Source organism: Lepidochelys olivacea (genome assembly GCF_965140295.1).
Source record: "Lepidochelys olivacea isolate rLepOli2 genome assembly, chromosome: 6".
NCBI lineage: Eukaryota > Metazoa > Chordata > Testudines > Cheloniidae > Lepidochelys > Lepidochelys olivacea.
The window spans coordinates 33,547,311-33,568,863 of record NC_140416.1 but is presented as its reverse complement, the minus strand read 5'-3'; the positions used below and the strand labels follow the sequence as shown (position 1 = coordinate 33,568,863).

At 41.4% G+C, this 21,553-nt stretch overlaps 1 protein-coding gene across 1 annotated transcript in view; it reads right to left on the bottom strand.

The window, feature by feature from the left end:
* The window catches only part of MICAL2 (microtubule associated monooxygenase, calponin and LIM domain containing 2), a 179,428-nt gene that overhangs the window by 48,200 nt on the left and 109,675 nt on the right, over positions 1-21,553 (bottom strand). Inside the window, exon 20 of the mRNA XM_084631941.1 lies at positions 2,817-3,009. Within this exon, the coding sequence (XP_084488067.1) occupies positions 2,817-3,009 (193 nt within the window). The remainder of the gene's footprint in view (positions 1-2,816; positions 3,010-21,553) is intronic.

Sequence of the window (21,553 nt, the reverse complement as noted above, 5' to 3'; positions counted from 1 at the left end):
GTGTGGAGCTAAAGTGGGTGATCCACTCATTCTGACCCAGGAACAGGCTCAGAAGATCTGAAATTAATACTTTCACTATAGGTGGCTGAAAGTCAAAGCTTTTCAACGGAGGAAAAAAAGGAACCATTTTTATTTTAATTTAATTTTAAAGAACACTGCCAATTTTTCAGTCAGCTCAAAAAATTCACTTAGTCTTGCATGGCCATTAGCACTCATACTATTAGCCCTAGACACTTCAGCAGGATTGTGAGTAACTGTTCCCCCGGCCCCCTTGAGGAAGGGTGGGGCTTGTCTACACTGGCAATTAACAGAGCTGCAACTTTCTCTCTCGGGGGGGGTGAAAAAACACCCCCCCGAGTGCAGCAAGTTGCAGTGCTGCAAAGCGCCAGTCTAAACAGTGCCTCAGCGCTGGGGCCAGTCAAGGCACGTTAAAGTGCTCCCGCAGCAGCGCTTTAATGTTGCCAGTGTAGACTAGCCCTCAGGCTATGAGCCCTCAGCCCTCTTAGGCTATGACTACACAGTGCACCTTACAGTTCTCCCGGCGATAAAACAAACCCACCCCAAATGAGGGGCAGTAGCTCCTACTGAAGCCACATACTTAAGTCTTCACCGGATAATGTTGGTACACTGTTTTGAAAAGCGTTAACTGTTTGTTATTATACTGGCCTTTGGACACAGCCCTATTACACCCAAGAGGCAGTGAGCGCAGGTACCTTTAAATCAATCATTTGGAATTCACCACTGAGATTCAAACACAGATCCTCCTTGTCCCTTGCCACCAACTTGTGCTTTTTAGGGCTATGTAGTTTGAATATCGCAGCTTCTGAATTTTGCCCCACCCCCGCCACACACACACACACACACACACACAGGCAATGATGCTTACTTAACTCTAGTATTGAAACAGTGAAGACCAATAGCTGACGGATTCCTCTTACAGCATCAGATTTGATTTCTAGTAAATGAAAAGAGCCTGAAAACTATTTTTATTTAAACCCTGTTTAAGTCTTTGATGGTCAAGATAATTAATGGAGACTGATATACCACTGTGATTGGGACCTGTGCCATAAGAAAAGAAAATGGAAATGCCACTAGTTTTGAGAGATATATTTTTGTTTAAAAGGACAGTCTCCCCCTCTGAAATATTTATTTTCCTTGGCTCGCAAAACTATAAATACCACAGCATGAGATTTGTCCTCTGATCTGCACTTATTAGGTGGCCATTATTCATAAGTGTCTCAAGCTAGTACTAAGAAGCAGCAGCCTTTGTGATGCAAGTAATATTTTATCTAGCTTTTCATTTGCACCTTCCCCCTGAGAATCCCATGGGCAGAATGCACCGTTAAATCATGGAATGTCATTTGTCACTTGCCGTTTCATTTTGCCTCCCTTTTTAGGCAAGTGTAGTACCTACTGACTGAAGTACCCTCTCTAGCATGTCAGGCAAATGATTACAGCTTTAGTGTAATACCAGGAAAGCGATATCAGCAGAGCTGGCACAAGCCATTTTGATGACAGATGTAACACCATCCTAGGCTGAGTTTCCTGCTGGGACTAAACCAAAGACCTCTGGATCTGAGAGCATAAGTCTCTGTGCCTGAGCAAAAGGACCGGATACATTAGGTCAGAGGCTGTAGCAGATTCAAACATCTGTATGTGGTCCAGCCACCAGAGAGGACAGAACAGCCACTCTGTGTTATTGTATGCAGTGTTGTTGTAGCCATGTCAGTCCTAGACTATTAGAGCTTACACAGCTGTAGAAGAACTTGTCTCTTTCACCAACAGCAGTCAGTCCAATTTAAAAAAAATTACCTCACCCACCTTGTCCCTCACACTGTATTAGGGTTGGTTCCAAACATATAATGCACTGTAAGCCTCCATACTAAAAGGTGTTTTATCAGGCAGGTAGAAAACTCTGAATCTCTTCCTCCCCTGAGCTATGTTTACCCTTGTGGCTGTAACAGATGAATTCGGGAATGGATTTTTTCCTCCCTGTCTGAAATACATGTTAACTGATATAGCCAGACATGTGACACAGTGCAGAGTTATGCAAGACATTCGTAGGAGATAAGTTATTTTCTGAGACCACATTATCCAGTTTCAGCAAACACGAAAAGATTGTTAATGGCTATTTTAAAGGATTTCTATAATTTTAATAAAGCTCCTTATTAACCAAAGATTTTTGCATTTGCAACAGATTTTTTATTTTAGGTTGGCAGAATTGCTCTCACTGAAAAATACAGATCTAGCCTTTATTGTAGAGGTGTAAGTTGACTCCTACACGACTCTGTCAAGAGTTGAGCACAGAAGTCTAAGATGTTCTCTCCATTTTTATATAAGACTTGGGCTTCCTTACAAAAGTCTCAAAGGATGATCAGATTTCTAATTCTATAAGGATGGAAAGTTCCATCATATGACTAGAAGAAGAAATGAGGCAGGGAAGCCTCTCTGAGAGGTAGGAGGCATGTCATGTGACACACTTTTGCCATGATTGTACTCCCACTGTTCTAACTGATATACTGTCACTTCTGGAAAATGAATAGCTGAACTTGGTTAGATCAGGGATATGTGACTCAAGCCCTTAGGTGGGATGTGAACATCTGAAAATTCCCTGGTAAGTGAGTCATATGTTTAGGGGAGGTTAACAGCCGCAGGAAAGACTACACTGATTTCTCTGTTGGGTTTCTTTTGCACCATTTTCAGTTGTTTTATGAGCACAGTCTGATGAAAACCCAGACACTGTATTCTGTGGTTAACTTGTTCCTGGGAGACACAGACCCAGCTTTGTGGTGGCTTTTTTGTTATAGGTTATATACCTGCTCCCATCACTTGTTACCATGACTCGAATGGCCAGAAGGTTGTGCTCTGTCATTTCTTCCTCTGGGATGATTCTCACAGAAGTCCAATCAGAGGAAAAGGCCGAACACCTGCTCTCTAAATCATAGTGCTCAGGGGCATTCTTAGGCTTCTTAGGAGAGGTAGGTTCATCTGCTATATTGAGGTAGTAGTCTAAAAAAAGCAAAGGACATGAAAACATACTTCATGATATCATAGGCAATGAAAAGCGATGGATTCAGTGGAGGAGATTCAGATCCAAAATACTTGTGGTCATTTAGTCACTGGCTTCCGAAAATAATTATTACATTGCTTAAGACACGGTAACACTCTATTCAGGTACCATAGATTCAGCCAGCCATAGAATGATGTTCTCCATTTAGCCACACAACACGTATGTAACAGCATGAGCAGCAGCAGCACAAGCTTTCCCATATAGTCTCACCAGTCTTCACCAACCCAGACCTGAAGGGAGCAAGTCTAAAGATGAGGGGTAGTTCATCTTTGATCCTTGCTGTCTTTGCCAACAAGTTGGCTGGTTAATGCCAATTGCCACTCCAAACTCATTTCACATGGGCCACACGCAGTCATTTTCAATCAGTAGTGATAAAAGGCTCCATGGCCTCTTACCAGTCCCCTGGGCCATCCAGTGGCTCATAAATCACTCCCCAAACCGGGAGTTGGGTTGGGAGGGGACAGACAAGTGGGCGTGAGTGGCATCTAGTAGTGGGCTAGGGAATCAGTGGTGCCAGAGCTGGAGTGTGGAAATGTGGAGGAGCATAAAAGATGGCTGCTGCTGATGGTTGGAGAGATATGTATGAAAGAAGCAGGAAAAGGGTCAAACATTGGGAAGGGAGCCAGGTGGTGGTGGGGGTAAGGGGGAAGCAGCATTACTCCCTTTGCCTGTAGCCTGGAAGAATTTATGTTCTCTCTTCCCACAACTTGTGTGGTCTCTTTAGAGTAGCTTGAAGAAAAAGAATGGATCAGGCCAAGACCTCCTTTTTGCCTGCTAGACGCATTTCCTATATGGTTTGAAGGCCCCACATACACACAAACTACGCATCTGAGTAATTAAATGTGAAGAAGTATCTAGGGGAACCCAAGCCCTTTATGTGCAAGTATTTTGCATAGTTTTTGGTGAACCAGGACTGCTGGGCAGAGAAAAATGGGTCGGTCTTTTCAGAACATGATTTTTCTCTTGTAGAGCTAAGTATGAACACTGAGTCTGGGGAAGATAAACTTCTACTGGCAATCAGCTGACATGATCCATAGGTTTCCAATGCATGCAGAAGGAATGAAGACTCAAAATTAGCGCTCTTCCCTTTACAGGTGAGATTTTTCAGAAGTGCCTAAAGGAGATAGGTGCCCATCACCCTCTGAAACTCCCAACTCCCTTAGGAGATGCATCATACAGCTATAACACACCTTGCAATAGTGCAATGAAAATTTACCAGCAACATCTAGTTACCCACCTATTACCACAAGGACTGGAGATAACAAAAAAACCAAAAAAAAAAAAACCAAAATTTTTTGTTTGCCTGCTAAAGCCCCAGGGCTCTCCCTTGCAATATTCTACTTGCCCACTTTGCAAGAGACTGACCCATACACTAGTCTGATTCTCCTCTCACTTATACTAGCTTTACTCCAACTTACTCCTGGTTTACTCCAGTTTAAATGAAAGGTGAATCGGACCAAATGTCTAGATCGACTGTTCTCTCATGTATGAAATAAATCCATCTTAAGTTGCATCAGCACAGCTTTTTGATACCTGACATGAGTTCATTCATCACTCCTGCCTATTATAACTAATAGCTATAACTCAAACACTAAGTACTTGTCCAGTTTAAATATGGAAAACAACCAGCTGAGGGCATAAGTGTTACAACCAAAAGGCTGCCACAGAAATATTATAATGCAGCTCAAGTGTTGGCCTGTAGGACAGTTTTGAGCAGCTGTTCCATGCCTATAATTACCATAGCTTTCCCCTTGCCTTCTCAAACTGCAATCTTACACATCTTCTAGACTGTACACAAAAGGCACTCTCAGAAAAGCTCTCCCACTGTGGCTGGGAATGTATACTGCAGTATCATATATGCATATTCTAACCAGGATTGAGATGTAGCCTGGCAATCTGTATATTGTTTTTCCTTCCATCCTTCTCCCCTCCCCTCCCCCATCCATTATACTGAAGCACAGGGTACAATCACAAAGAGGCTGTGGTACAACTTCCATGTCATTATTTTCCATGACCTCAAGCAGCTTCCTTGTTATAGTTACAGAACCTTTCAGTAGCTCACTGAAGATCAAAACTGATTCTTGTGGATTGAACATTTGTATTTTGCCCCTTTAGCTAAATCCAGATGAACTCTGAAAGAAATAATAATAAAATCCAGTCCCCAATGGCAGGAGCGATGGCAGTACAGTTGTACCCTTTTGTTCCAGTCTGATTAAGGGTCATTACTCAGTCTATTGCAGACTCTGAGCAATAGGATAAGTGATTTTGTAGTCGTTTTATGGACTCCCTGGGCTCCGAAGAATCTAGGAGCACAGCATGTAATCTTAAAAAGGACATAGTCAAGCTCTTTAAATCTAATTTTGCACATACCTTAAAATAAATACACTTTCACAGAGGGCTCTGCAGTTTTCGTTACTATAGTCCTGCTGCTCCCATTCTTTACAATAAATGAAAGGGGGAAAAATATCACTAAATACAGCCTCTATTCATAGAATAAGATCTTCTCTTTGGCTCTTCCCATGAAAATGGAAGTGGCCGTCTTCCGAGTTCTTCAATACATCAGCCTCCATCACAGCCAGAGGGGGATCATTTGAAACTAATCCAAGGTATGTGGCCCAGGGCCAGAACACACAGAACAATGAGGGCTCTGCACAACTTAATAGCAATGACTAGTACCGAGAGCTAAATTTAGACCTCCATTACCTCCAACTTATAAAACCATGGTAAACAAACAAAAAAATCGAAGACGCCATCTATCTTCAGACAATGAGGACTGACAAACATCTGGCACACCCCAGCAACAGAAGCTATGACTCATCTAAAAAAAATCTGAAGCGTGATGTGATTGCCAATAACTGATCACATGACCTGTTCCTGGGAAGGGTATTATCTTTGTAGGGTCCTTCCTTGGACTATACTGTAGTCACGGTGAGAAACGCCCACATGCTTAAAAGACAATGGAAAGGGTAGAGGTAGGAAAGGATAATATGGGGGGGGGGGGAAGGGGAGAAAAAACAGACAACAGATTTTGGTTACTTCTGTCTTATCGGCCTACTGTGGACTTCCCAACATGATCTATTGTGCTTAGTTAAGAAACTAAAAAAGCAACCCCAAGTACCTGAGAGGTAAAGAACTCAAACTAAGAGGGACTTAATGGCTGTGCGTCTTTGGTCCAGAGCTCTGACCTGCAGCCCACAAGCCTCACCCTGGCTTTGCCCAACCTGGTTACTCCTCTCAAGCTGACGTTAGAACCCTTCCAGCTCCGAATTCGCCCCCAATTCGTCCTACTTCAGGGATCAGTCTCTCTGTGAGGGTCCAGTGAGAGGAAGTGTTTGGTTCACGGCCTTTAGAGTACAACACTCCAACCTGCTGGCATTCTAGAAGCACAGACTTTACTGAACTTACACAGCACTGAAGATTTATGATGAAAGTAAAACAAGTTTATTAACAAAAGAGCAGGGATTGAGTGATACCAAGTAAAAGAGCTAAAGGTAGAGATGGTTACAAGCATGTAGAAGTGAAAGCATGCATCTAAAAGTCTAAAACTTAATCCAGAAATACAGCCTCCATTCTCTCACCCACAGTCTCCTTTCCAGCCTTTTCCTGCCCAGGATCCATCATAGGGATCAAATCACTTGATTTCTTTGTCTCCTAAGGTGAAGGATGAAGATGGAGTCATGCTCTGTTCTTTATATCGCTAAGGCATATCTTTGTCTTAGAAGTCAAGAAGGCTGCTTTGGGGATTAAATCTCATGTCTCTCTCTGGGACGCGGAAACCAGGTTAATTCTCTCTCTCTCAAGTTCAGGATAACCCATGCTGGGTTAGCTTGATGGCTTTGTTTACTGCTAATATGTAAATTGAGGTAAACCCACATTCCTCTGTCTAGGACAGACCTGTTTATCACCTGTACCTAGGCTAGACTGTCTTGTCTTCAACATGTTCTAGTAACATCCCACATAGGGAATCCATAACTTCACATATAAGGTTAACACATGCATTTTACAATGATATTAATAACCAGTGTGTGTTAGATTTCATATGGAACCTCACAAGACCTGTTTTGTACAATATTATTGCAGTTGTGTGTAAGCTGTGAATACAGGGGTGCCTAGCTCAGCTGTGCTTTGCACAGGGCCCAAGGGCTTTCAAAGGAGGTTTTATGCTACGTCTGCACCTTACCAATCTTGGGGCCAGCCAGAGGGACTAATTTGGCCCCCAGTGCAAATCAGAGCAGCCACTAGTCTGCTCCAACTTATTCCTGGCTGTAATGACCCCCAAGAGGCTGTCCTAAGAGCTGGGGAGGACAGAGCTGCTACAATTCTCCCAAACACCCCCTTTTCCTAGTCCAAAGTTCAACACTATGCTGGCTCTACACCATCTATGGTTCTCGTATGGCAGAGGAATAAAGTTTAAGATGGCTTTCTGCCTCTTATATTGCTTGAGTGGCCCACAGCAGGTGGATCAAAGACCAGGATCTAGCCCACTGTCTTCACCCAGATGTTGAATGCAACATTAAAAGTCCACTTTGCGTAAGCACTAGCCAGTTATCAAGTTAACAACTATACACTCACACTGGTCTGTTTCAATTTGAGAAAGAGAGAAGAGTAAGAGAATGTTTTTAAAACCCTCAGTCCTGATACTAAAGCTTTCTGCATGCTGGCCTTTTTTTTTTTTTTATGGGTTAAAAAACCTTTGGCCACATCCTCAGTTGGTGGAACTCGGGTGAATCTAGCTCCTGATGTTTATGTGATTGCTAACATCCATATATAGTCATGCGCCCCATGACTGCAGAGATTTCATTTAATTTGTAAGGAAATTCACACCTCTCAATTTTTGTGCCTCTCTTCTGTGTTGGGAGCCAGCTCATCTTTTTCAAAGTTGCTCATCCATCCAGGTAACAAGTCCCCCTGCATTCAGGTTGGTACTAGTACAACCCTTGTCTTCTTAGTTTACAAGCTGAATGGAACCCAACATAGGTCCAGCCATGGTGACTCACAACAGAAGTTCCTGTTTAAGGGAAAAGCAGAACTTGGACAGGAAAGATTGAGCAAATTGTATCTGCATGGGAATGAACCTCTCTTCCCCTGCACACACAGCCTAGAGTTATATCAGAGCCTGGCATTCCATTAGTCCGATCCAAATGGAAAATCAAGTGGAAAAGCCTATTTTGCTAAAACATGCTTTGTTTAGCATAACATAAACAAACCTTTAAAGCTACACTTCATTAAAAAATACCCACCACATTCTGCCTGAAAATTGTGTTCCTACTATTGTAATGACGACCACCTGAAATTACTACAACTGAGAGATAAGAGAGAAGCAATTTTTCTCTGTTATTTTGGTGTGTTTAGTTTGGCATTTGACCGCACTTTGTGTACAGTCAGATTTTCTGTTTCTTCTGTACACAGACAGTTCCTCCCAAGTTTGTGTGTTTTTTCTACATAGCAACAAGGAAGAGAAAAAACTTTTTAAAACATAGGAAAATGTGAACGTTAAATCACAAAAATGGACATGGATATTTAGGGACAGATGCAGTATGTGAAACTCTTTCTAACTCCTTTTTTGAAACTGACTTGATTTCAAGTTGGAGTTCCTTTAAAATAGCCCTAACACACACAATTTAAGTACCTGGAGGTATTGCTTTATAGACAACTGTGCTTTTTAAGTCCATTTAGGGCTGGCTCTCTCTTCTAAACAATCATGTGAAAATTGATTTCAGTTCCTATTCTTTTATGTAGTTGGCCCAACTTTGTAATGGGTAAATTACCACTACTAATTTTACAGATCAGGCTTGAGATGAGTACTTCATTTTCCTCACACTTCAAAGAACAGAGTCATTCCCCAACAGGATCTGGGGAAAGCCCATTACTAACAAGACACCTCTCTGCCACAATCAGTCACAAACGTCTTTGAACAGCAATCTTTTAAAGTTTCTATGTAACAATTCCATCATATTCCCACCTCATCCCAAAGTAGAAAGAAATTAGTCTAGGTATCTGTGCTACATTTAGGTGCATATTGTAACCAAATATTTGGTTACAAATGTTACAAGACATTTAAAAATATTAATTTGTAATTACTGCTGTTTCTCATAAAGAAAGGTTAGGAATTTCTTTAATGCCCTCAACCATGCAACGACTTTCACACCCGTTGAACTTTCTGAACTGTGAACACTCCCAATGAAGTCAAGGGGACTACCCTGAGTGTGAGTTTTCCAAAGACAAAACTGGCAAAACTGCCATTAAATTCAGTGGGACCAGCATTTCTCCCACAATGCAGGAAGTTAAAACACACGTAAGGTTTTGCAGGATGAGGGCCTAGATATATTGAGTAATTTGAATGTTCTCTGCTTAAACCTGGTTCTCAGTCACACTGAGATTACATAACAGCACCTTGATTTCAGTGACATTTTACAGAGTAAGGTACTGCTCACTGGGATTAAAGGTGGTGGAATCAGGCCCGTTATGCATTTACCCAAGGAATGTTTCAATCCCTCTGAAAAAGAAATGGTATGAACCTAGTACAAAAAGCAGTGCCAAGCTGTTGGTAGGCTCATGTAAACACCACAGATGAAGAGCTTTGCCAGTTCAAACAAAAGACTGGATACTATACAGATTTGCAATCCTTTTGTTATTTATTACCTACGCTTTCATAGGAATGAAAACAAATCGAATCAGCTGTCAACTGGACAATGGCTGAGTTCTCCTTAGAAGCCCCATGGAAGAGGAGACAAATATTGAAAAGAAAAAAGACAGGATTTAAATGCACTGATTTAGAGAAAGAATTGTAAATAAAACTAGAAGTGATGAGACCTTCTTCTGCAAAAGAAAATAAAAAAGGGATGCCTGAAGTAAACTTCCTGATCCAGCAAAGCACTGAAGCCTGTGTATAATTTTAAAGCACGTTAAGTGTCATGCTTGATCTGTGCCCATGTGTGGAGTCATCCTCCTGTTTGAGGAATTGAGGGCGCTCTGCACCTCAGTTTTCTATCTATGTTTATAGTACTTCTATGGCTCCGTTACCATAGTATCTGAAAGCCTCACAATCTTTAATCCTTTTATCCTCACAACACCCCTTTGAGGTAGGGAAGAACCATTATTCCCATTTTACGGAGGTGGAACTGAGGCAGGCAGGCAGGCTAGACCTGTAACCACAGGCTCATCCTTCCTCTCTAGGACTGGGCCCTCCTTTTGTAAGGTTTTCCTACTATAAACTCACAGGCTGAATATGACTGTTTGAACCTTAAATGATCAACATATGCAATGACATAAAAGTCACTGAAATGTCCACTCTCGGAATGGACAGATACACAAAACCTAATTTTCTGCTAGTGTCAGCTGATGTCTCTCCATGGAACTCGATCAAGCAGCACCAGATTATACCGACAGAGGACACAGCCCATAGGAAATAGCCACTTGAAATAACCTATTGCATGCATGTAAGAATTTTCTTCTTTTCCACTACAGGCTATTACTGAATTTTCCTTGTGTCTTCTATGCTAATGAGCTCTAGCTGTAAGCATACATTCTCTGGGGCTAGTTTGGACTGAAGTTCATATTAATCTCTTACCAAAATGTTTAAATAAATTTATCCTTGAGGGTATAGACATGCTGTGCAGCTGCAAGGTGTTAATCCTAATGGTAGCACTTACTCAGCCAAATCTGAAGTTAAATCGCAGCCAGTGGGTCGATAGCACGCTCCAAGTATCTACTGACAGACTGAGCCAATTAAAATGGAAATGTCCTAATGACAATCGACTACTTTTGTCAGTGTATGCTAAATGTACAACAGCATCTATTGCTTCAGAAAATTCTAAATCAGTCAGCATCATTACAATACAGTATGAAAGATTCAAGGAGCTAATATGTTAGGTCAAAACCTTTCTAGTCCTCTGATGCTTTACTGTATACAGAACCAGGAAAAAGTTAGTGAGCAAATATGATATTGTTGGCTGTACCTATTAATGGCCAGCAGAGACCCTGGTAAAAGTCCCTCTATAACATCAATAATGAGTGCTTACTTTGTCTACTGTGCATGGGCTACACTTACATAAAGATAATATGCTGTTATTGGAAATTGATAAGTCTTAAGAGACCTATAAAGACTATAGCCTTCCCACAAATCAGTGTTTGCCTCGTTGTCTTTAATACACAATGTAGATGCTCAGGGTCTGTCTTATTACACTGAAGCACAACACTATGAAATTTTTCCTAGCTCATCTTTTTTCTGGTAAACAATGTGGCGTTACTGTCGGTCATGAATGAAGAAATGACGTAACACATCACTACGCTACTGAGATGTAGTACTTGGAACATATGTGAGATTGTGGGATTATTATTGTGCAACTAAAAGAAAGTACGGCGAATACTACAAGTTGGCACTTTTACTATTGAGTTTATGATGACAACCGTCTTTGAAGGCATGTGCCCACAGCCCATGCTAAAGCCACTGGGAACATCCACTAAAGAACCTGAGTACAGAGTTCTACAGGACAAAAGGGACGAAGGATGGACTTTCTATTAACTCAGGTGATCTGGTTCAATTTCCTCCATTACAGACTTCCTGTATGATCTTGAGCGAGTCACTTCAGGTGGGATTTTCTAAGCAACCTAAGAAATTTGGGCACCAATTCCCACTAAGTTAAGGAAAATCCTAATTTTAAACACTCTGTCTTATTTTCCCATTTACAAAATGAAGATGGTATTTCCCCCACCTTGCAAGGGTACGGAGGACGAATTTATTGGCAAAGCACCCAAATACGATGGTGTGAGGAGTGCCTAAAAGAGCCTGCACAGAAATAAAGATGTTGTATTTTATCCAACATTGTGAAACACCCTACATTTTAGGTTTCCCCAAATTAAGGATATATTAAATGCATTAGTGCAATATTTTAGAAATTTGAAATGTTCATCTTTCAAACGCCACTGACAAGCTTCTGATCATACAAATTGCCAAGCTGGTTCCAAAGGTTTCATTTACTGGAATTGATTCTATTTGTTATTCAACCTAAATTTTCAGATTAGTTTCTTCAGTGTAAGTGTCTTCATTACTCTAGCATTTCCTACTGCAGTCCCAGATTGAAAATATTCATCTTTTTACAGGAAGAGTACATATGAAATCTTTTCCTCTCTCCTTTATAGGTGACAGAATCTGTTTTCAATTAAATTTAAAATTGGCACCATCTTCAATGATCTAAATGAGGCCATTCTGTCTTCATCCCACCCGCCCACTCAAACACAGATGAAACCTTGGGTAAACAATTCTTTTGTCTATACTTTTAGCTAACTCATTCCAGATAGACACACTGGGAGAGCAACTGTTTTCCTTGGAATCAAAGTATTTAGCTAAATGTGCAGTGATGTGTGGAAAAGCGACCTTAAAAATTAAAGAATGGCCTGACTTGTGAAGCTCACATCTATATCAGAACTCACTCAAAGTTTAAATTAACCCATAAAGCGCTGAGCTACAAAAGTCCAGCAATGGATCCTTGCTTATCCCCAAGTCTAGATTTTCATTCAGGTCCATCTCTAATAGTAACAGCACCTTTATGTTTCACATTTATTCCTAACAACTACGATGTTAAATTTGCTTGGTTCCTTCTTTTTCTCACAATTGGCAGTGCTAATTCATCTTTGAATCTGAAAAGCAGTCTGGGATAACCTTGCACTCTCACCACCAGCCACAGATTCTAGAATGAACTGACAGTGTGGCCAATGATGAGTGAAGCGGAGAGAACACACCATGCTCTTCAGAAGTTACATTGGCTCTGCGGTGGTAGCACAGTAATAAGCACTCATCTGTTTGGTCACTAAATTGTTGAGTTATGACTGGGGAACAGAAAATCCCAACAGAATCAATTTTCTGAGCACCAAACTCAAAACCAACATTTGAAAATGAGCAATGATGTTTCGACAAGATTTTCCTTTGGGAGAAGAACCAAAGAGGGGGAAAGAAATGAACAGCAGAATCCATATATAACTATGACCAAAGTGTTCAGACTTGGGAGCCTGAAGTTCCCAAGTCTGTATTCAGTGGCCTAGTGACCAAAAGCACCCAGCAGCTCCTACTCAAGAAAGCTATTGGTTTGTAACAAATACAGGTGAACACAGGAGGACATGGCAAGACAGTGCATTTCACTGTTAGAAATAATTATTACAAGGAGGGATCCTTTCATAGCTACAGAGTACATTCACATGCTTTCAAAAATAGATACATTTAACTGACTTACAGTCAGATAATTATCACTTAACCCCAACGTTTGAGACTAAACCCTGCATTTTCAGGAGATGGACTTAATATACCTCTCTAATGTACAAGAAGAATGAGGTGGGGCTCACTTATAGATCATCCTTTGATATTTTGGTCCTACCCTTAGACAATTAGGCAGTCAGGCATTTTAGTTTTGCTGCATTTCTAATTCTTATTTACGTGTGTGGATGAACTGTAGTTAGTATACTACCTGACATAAGAGCAACTCAGTAAAAGATATTACCTCACCCACCTTGCGTCTCTAATACCCTGGGACCAACATGGATACAAACAACAATTTAAGTTCAGTCATTTGTCTCTAAGGCTTGATGTACACTGCAGAGTTTGGTTGACGTAACGCAGCTTATGTCGACCTATGTCAGTGTCTATGCTACAGCCTTGTTCCTGTTGATATAAGTGCCCTACTACACCGATATAATAACTCTGCCTCCACAAGAGGCTTATGTCAGGGTACTTAGGTAAAGGCAGTGTCCCTGTAGATATGCCTTCCTTACATCAGCTGTTGGCTAAAATTCTTGTCTATTTCAGGGCTGCCTGCCAGAGCTGTGAAATTGACAAGAAAGGCTGGTAAGTTCCCTACTGTGAATCCTGTGCCTGGCGCACAGTTCAGGCCATCACCCAAGGGTGGGTGGGTGGGGTGGGAGCTCTAGCTAAAGCCCAGCTGCCCTCCTCCCCAACCCCCAGACTTCTGGCTACACACTCCCAGCAGGCTGCTGCTTGGGCTCCCCTCTCGCCACTGGGAGTCCCGCTGCCCCGCAGGTTCCGGCTCCCAGGTAGGCTGCTGCCTGGGCTCCCTGCTCCCCCTAGCTTCCAGCTTCCTGCTGGGGTGCTGGCCGGACTCCCCACTCAATTTCAATTTTCTCAATGTCAACTTCACTGCTGGTAGGCTCTGTTGTGAAATTGAGCCAGCGCGGGGCTCACAGAAGGGGCTGTCACCCCACCTTGCCCCACTTCAGTCAGTGCAAGCGCTCCTGGTGAGGACATGCTCCACTGGCACCAACAGCCGATTGAATTACTGAAGTGGCCTAGGTGGACCTAAATTAAGTCAACCTAATTTTGCAACGTAGACAAGCCTTAAGATCCCAGTTCGTGCCACTTTGGTGACTCCAATGTAGTAGAAGTTATTACATAGCTTTCCTCTCCTTTCTCTGGAGGCCTTGTTTTTGGCTTGATCCCTTTTAAGCCCCCAGAAAGTATACAGACTAAAAGTAGCTTATATTAACAAAAAAGCCCACACAAATTAAATTGTTTTTCTGCTCATTGAAATTATGTCAGTAATTATGCTTCTGTGGATGACAAGTTTAAGAGTCAAGAAGCATACAAAAGATTCCCCTATCCAGCAAGTCTGGAGCCATGACCTCAAATGACTTTTTTTATTTTGGCAACACCACATGTGGAATGTTTATAGAGCAAGCACTATCCCCTCTGGCAGAAGTCCTTGCGGAGACAGGACAGGACTATGGAAAGAGGCAGGGCAGTGGAACACAATGATGCACACGCCTCCCCCATCTATTTTGGGTGCAACCCCTGAAGAAGGCAGACTAAAGGGACCATTGGAAGCAGATGACTATCCCTACAGTGTTGAGTGTGTTCTGGATACATAAGCTGAAGCTGAGAAATGAGGGTGTAGCGTTGGAACAGAGAACCTGAGACCAAATATATTTGCAGATGCTCTCATTGGCCCTCTACACATGCGGTGTATTAAGACAATGGTGACAGCCATGTTCAGGAGCCTCCTGAACATGTCCATATACGAGAAACTTGATGTGGCAGTACTATGCACAAGTGCTTAAAGCAGCAACTGCTTGCAATTGTTAAGAATATTAAAATGGCCATACTGAGTCAGACCAATGGTTTATCTAGCCCAGTATCTTGTCTTCAGACAATGGCTGGTCCAGATACTTGTTTTCTTTAGTTATGAACTCCACAGCTTTTGGGGGTTGTATACATGAAAAGGGTGTAGTCATGACTCCATATCTGTCCTCTTGATTTGCATCCTCAAGACAGCACATTACTTAGGCAGCACCCTCCTGCACAGTGAAGGAGCAGAAGGGAGCTTACAGGTTTTGGAATTTCTGAATCAGGTCAATAAGAGAGATCAAGCTCAGATTTCACAAGGTCAGCTTCATTTGTGAGCTGTTTACTAATCCTTCATGACTAATAAAAACAAATCAAAAGTCAAAGAGCAACTTATCTTATTGAACATGGGAGATAAAAGGCCCAATAAAATTTAATACATGGCATGTCTTTCTACTAATTGTTACTAAACCTTGACCTATTACATTGAGAACAACCTCCTCTTCCTTTTCCAGGACATTTTTTCAGACATCTCTTTTATTTTTATTTAGTTAGTAAGGTAAAAATGCTGAGTTACGTAATGGTGACACATGGATATGGTGCATATCTGACACTAAGTGGTAAGGTGTTGAAATACTGGACACGATAAAATAGGAATTCTGATATTGCTTGGTTTTATGCCAGGCTAATGCCACATTTATAAGGTATCTACCAAACGGAAAGTAGGCATGAAGACACAATACACTGTACAAATAGGTAGTAAACATGGATCACCCGACAGCCCATTCCCTACCTTGCTTCTCAATTCATAACTTTCCATGTTTGAGTAGGGAGTTTATTTTAAACAGATGCTTGTTTCAATTCATCCTAAAGGTCTCCACATTAGAGTTGTGGTGAGCTGAGAGTAGGCATGAGTTCCAAGCACTATTCCAATGCCCTCTGGGACAATGCTCTGCCTCTCCCCAAGTTAAATTACAGGGAAGGACAGTAAGAGCATTCCAGTCGACTAGCCTGGGCATAGGGGAGAAGCAGTCTCCAAAACATCTGAGTCTTAGCCCATCTAGGGCTTTACAGACAATTATCAACTTTTTCTAAAAATCTTGTAATAGTAATAACTAAGGTGCTCATCACCACAGCACCTGGGTGCACCTGGAAGCACACAGGGAGCCAATGAAGAGCCCAAAGAAAGATGTCATACAATCACATAGGCGAGCCCTATTTAACCAGGGGGCTGCAGTGCTCTGCACTAACAGATGCTTCTGAGTCGTCTGCCAAGTTAGCTTCAAGCAAAGCACATTACTGTAATCTGGCATGAAGGTGACAAATGCTCAGGGACTGGCTAACTTTATATCAAATAACAAGAACCCCAGCCTCTAGGTCAGTTGAAGATGACAAAAGGCATTTCATGCTACTCTCAGAGTGATAGCAGTGGGTCCACTAAACTATTAAACACTGTGCACCATCCAGACCAGGAGAGTCTTTTTCCATTGATAAAGGGAGCAGTTGTAACAACTGTCAGCTCTTCCACATACTTCCCCCCTTACTTACCAACATTAGCTCTGTTTTATCAGGCTTGATCTTCAGACACTTATGACAGCCTTCAGTCATGATCCTACATTGGCGAGAATGGCTAACAATCACTCCCGTCACTTCAGGAGAAAATTAAAGACTGAGTGTGCCATGCACAATGAGCCTGTTTAACTCATTGCCACAAGCACATGGAGACCAAGACGGATTCAAAGAAAGATTGGACGTTTATGTGGACAAAAAGTAAAATATCCAGAATTGTAACAGCAAGAATAAAAAACAAAAACAAACCCCGAACAAAAAAGAGTTGTGGAAACCCTCATTCCTCAGGGAATAAGCCAACATGACTGGGGTTAGGAAGAAACTTTCCATGGGGACAGGTTATTCCATCACTCCCTGCTGCAGGATTTCTTGAACCTTCCTCTGAAAGTAGCTGGTTACTGGCCACTGTCAGACACAGGATCCTGGACTAGATGGACCACTAATCGATGCAGTACGACAAGCCCTGTGCTCCTCACATAGATGTTAAACTAGAGGGCTGACAAGAAGGACACCCCGGTGCCCCATCAGCAAAGAGAAGAAATTATTCACAACTATCCCCATGATAATCCTCGAAATGAACAAATGTACTCACCTTTGCATACTCCTGTTCACTCCCACCAGGACTTGCAAGCAAAGCAACATCACCTAGTGTGCTCTGCTGTCAGAGACTGGCGAAAGTTCTAACAAGAGCAGCATAGACATCTCGTCTTAATTCCCCATCATCAGGAGGAGATCAGCTACCAAAGACTCCAGGCTACATGCCAAGGATCAAAAATTCAGGTGATGCTGGTGTTGGCCAGCAGCTACCAGCTTGATAACTACTCTGAGTAAGAGGGCAGGTTGAAGACTGTATAAAAGCTTGTGATACCAACAGAAGATCTTGGTCGTGTGACACCTCTTAATCACCCTGGCAAGCCACAAGTGGTGCTGAACAGCCCAACCTAGGCAAAAAGAAGATTTGCTTTCCACAGACTGGCCCCAGGAAGATAAAAAGTATACTAGCCAAACATTTTCACAAGCCAAAGAAGCCCTGAGTGGCTAACTGAGCCTCATGCTCTGGTCTGTATTGGTGGTCTTCCAGCAACTGAATGGCAAGCATCAGACAGAAGCTGTATTTTCACTATTCTTTTTCTTCATCTCTTTGTGGGTGCTTGTCTGGTCTTGTTTTAGGTCTGGACTTTAACAAAGTTTGAGAAGACACCTAAAATTAGCTACAAGGAGTCCTGTGGCACCTTAAAGACTAACAGATTTATTTCGGCATAAGCTTTCGTGGGTAAAAATCCACTTTCTTCAGATGCAGTGGTTCTTCAGATGCAGTGGTTTTTTACCCACGAAAGCTTATGCCCAAATAAATCTGTTAGTCTTTAAGGTGCCACTGGACTCCTTGTTGTTTTTGTGGATACAGATGAACACGGCTGCCCCGATACTTGACACTAAAATTAGCCAACTACTGTCTCTGTTCCTTCTCCATCCTCCCGCAACAAGGACGTTTCAGACCATCTGAAACAATGTTTGGCAAGGAATTTTCCCTTTGAAAGTCTGTAACCTTACGATCTGCCTTGAGTAAGGGATGGCACATACCACCACCGGAACAGACCTTGCTCTGAAGAGGAAAGTAAATTACTTCACCCTTTTTGTGGAGCAGCTCACTCTTACCTATGACCCTGATTAGCTCTCTGACTGGCAAGTAGGAGGGGTGGAACCAGCCAGCGCTCTTCCCACCCCCACCCCCCTGCCCATTAATTCGCAGTGGGGTTTGGCAGCTCATACTCTAGGGCTAGAGTTGCAATCTAAACAGGGCCACACAGAAGAGTAAATTCTGGGACATTACTCCGTTTAGCAGGCGCAAAAGAGGGACTAAAGGCTGTGACAATCTAGCCCTTTATGCCTCACCTAAAGCTCCCCAGTTGTAAGCTGACGAGCTAACCTAGTGTCAAAAGGATCTTTTGTCCAGCTCTAGCGTGCATGCGTACACACATATACAAGTTCTTCTCTAGCAAGTTACTTTAACAAAAACATTTTAAAAATCCCTTACCTACTGGGTGCACAAACACTTCGAAATTCAGCCTTATAACATAACCAGACAGTTCTGACTAGGAAAGCAACACAGGATTTAAAGCAGGCAATTTCGGAATGCATCTCAGGACAACATTAACACGCTACAACGAAATAAGCAAAACTTAGCAACCTGCTAAAGTAAAAGCGATTGACTGAAAAGGTATTAGAAACAAAGGCAGGAGGTGAAGAAGATGGCAAAAGGTTTCTTGCATAGGAGTCATTAGCACACTACAGCTTTCATTTTAGAACAAACCGTTACATAAAACATTGGAGCAATTTGTGTTAGTCTGGTATATTAATGCATGTAATCACAACAGATTCAGCATGGAGCAGCAATATTTTAAGCCATTAGAGTAATAAACATTAGTTTAATGCCGGTCAAACAGTGATTTTTACAATATGCTAAAAGCAGTAAAATAATAAAACGAAAACATGAACCAATATGTGCAGAGAAATGTCAAATCAGCAAGTTCAAGGGTACTTCACCATAGTAACATGCAAATTCCTTAATAATTTCACATTTCAAAAGAATACATGAGAAATTCCAGCCATTTGAAATGAGTTCGGAGACCACCACCTGAGGAGATGAGATCAAAGCCTTTGTCCTTATTCTTATGTTTGTAGTTCATGAAGAAAAGGAAAGTGGCAGAGAGAAATATTTACATTGCTAATTTGTATATTTGGACCAAGCATGAATGCATTTTGTCTTTTGAGCTTCTACAACTTTATCTTCCATACACAATCAAGTGCTTCATAAACATGTCATGCTTTCAAAATAATAAATATTAAGGATTAAATTCAATATATTTCTAAATTCATCACTTTAACTGGAATGTGAGGAATGTATGGATAGCAAGTGGAGGAAAGTCAACTAAGATAACCTTATCTGTACTGCACATTGTGGGGACAATGCAGACCTGTGACCTAATATTTGAGGTAGGAGCTCAAAGTATTATCTTGCTCATATTTTTATTGCTGTTGTATAATCCAGAAGGAAGAGGAAAGGCTGTTTCACAGTGGCTTTTATGAATCAAAAACATCTGAATTTATACAGGAATTACTAACCTGGTGACTGGCAATTTCAAGCTGTTTTTGTTTGTTTGAAAAATCAAACTTACTTCTCAGATGCTTAAAAAAATTTCAGGTCTTCTTTGGATCCTAAAGTACTAGCATGAAAGTAAAGGAAGTCTACCTTTTAGAACAACATTAAAAATTATGGTTTCATTAACAGATTCTTAGGCAAGTAATCCTGTATTGAATTAATTACTATGTGACCCAAGCATAAGCAGCTTGACTTTTCAAAAGTGCAGACCAATGTGATTCTAATACCTGTATAGTAATTATATTCGAAACAGTTTGAACCAAATTAAAAAAACAAAACAAAAAAACCCATGAGTTGACATGGCTGAGATGCTTTATATCTCTGTAACTACTGAACACTAATGAGGTCTGCAGCATAGATGTAGCTTGTGTTCCTTAAAAAAAAAAAAAATAGAAGAACACAAAGAATGAAATGATTTAGAGAGGCATTACCAGCATCAGCTCCAAACCCGTGTTTGTTGGAAGGGCTCTGTTAAGCAAGTGCTTCAAGACTGGAGTGGCGGTAGATTTGCTTCCCCCGCCCTTCTTCTTAAGCAAACAAATGCCATTGTTAATACAAAGCATAGAAAAGAAAAAGGCATCATTGTTGTGGGTATGTGTTTTAAATGGCATGTGCTACAGGTGGAGATTTATAGAGCAGGAGGCTTTTGGAAATGGCTCAACTGTAGGCAAGAAAAAAGGCATTCACAGTCTTCTCATCTACAGTGTGGCCTGTTCACATAGTCAGAGCACAGAGAACTCATGAGGGATCGGAGTCCTGAATTACAGCTGTTTAACATCTGTATGAGTTTATGTACTATCTTCTTCTTCTAGCAGTACTATTAAGGAATAAACAGAGGGCATTTAATCTTATAAAAGCTTTATTTCACAACAATTTTGACTGAAGCATGGAACTAACATGACATTCACATTGATCATTCTGCTTATATGTTACATTCCTTTCCCACGTCTGTATGGTCAATTTAGATTGTATGCTATTTGAGGTAGGGGCTGCGTACTATGCTGTATTTATTCAGCACCTGGGGCCCCAATGTTGGTTGGTCCCTGGGTACAGGATAAACATGATTAATAAGAATCAATTCTCATTGACTGGTTCATTTTTTCACACTAAAGCACACACGCGCCAATTGCAAAACAGTACTTAGGAACGTCATTACTCCTAATGCAAAAGAGGATTTAGACTATTGATACATTATAATGCAGGGTGTCAACAATTAATGTGTCTTGTCAAACGGATCCAACAATGGGGCCAGGGTGGAAACAGCACAATGATCTCTCAAAAGTATTTCAATTCCATTGCTTCTATCCAAAACCAGAAAGCACGAAGACAGGCAAAACTTACAGCCCCCAAGCAAGATCAGTTTGCCTGAAGGGTCAATTTAATTCTTATTGGAGGTGCTTTGACCATTCTTATTAAAATACTGCCCAACATTCATTCTTTTACATAAAAGTCACTGGTCCCTATTTTGATTTGTACATCTCTTAGCCAGGCAAACTTTCCATTCCTGATAGGATTTGGGTTTTGGGGAGTGTGTGTCTTGCCTTTTTTAAATCAGAGCAGGTAGAATAATTCATTGAAAACAACGTCTGTTGTTCCTTTTGGCAGTTCTTCATCTAACAATTCTTTGAGAATGTTTTTTATTTCCACTATTCAAGGAGCTCATACAGGTGCAGTAATACTAATTGCT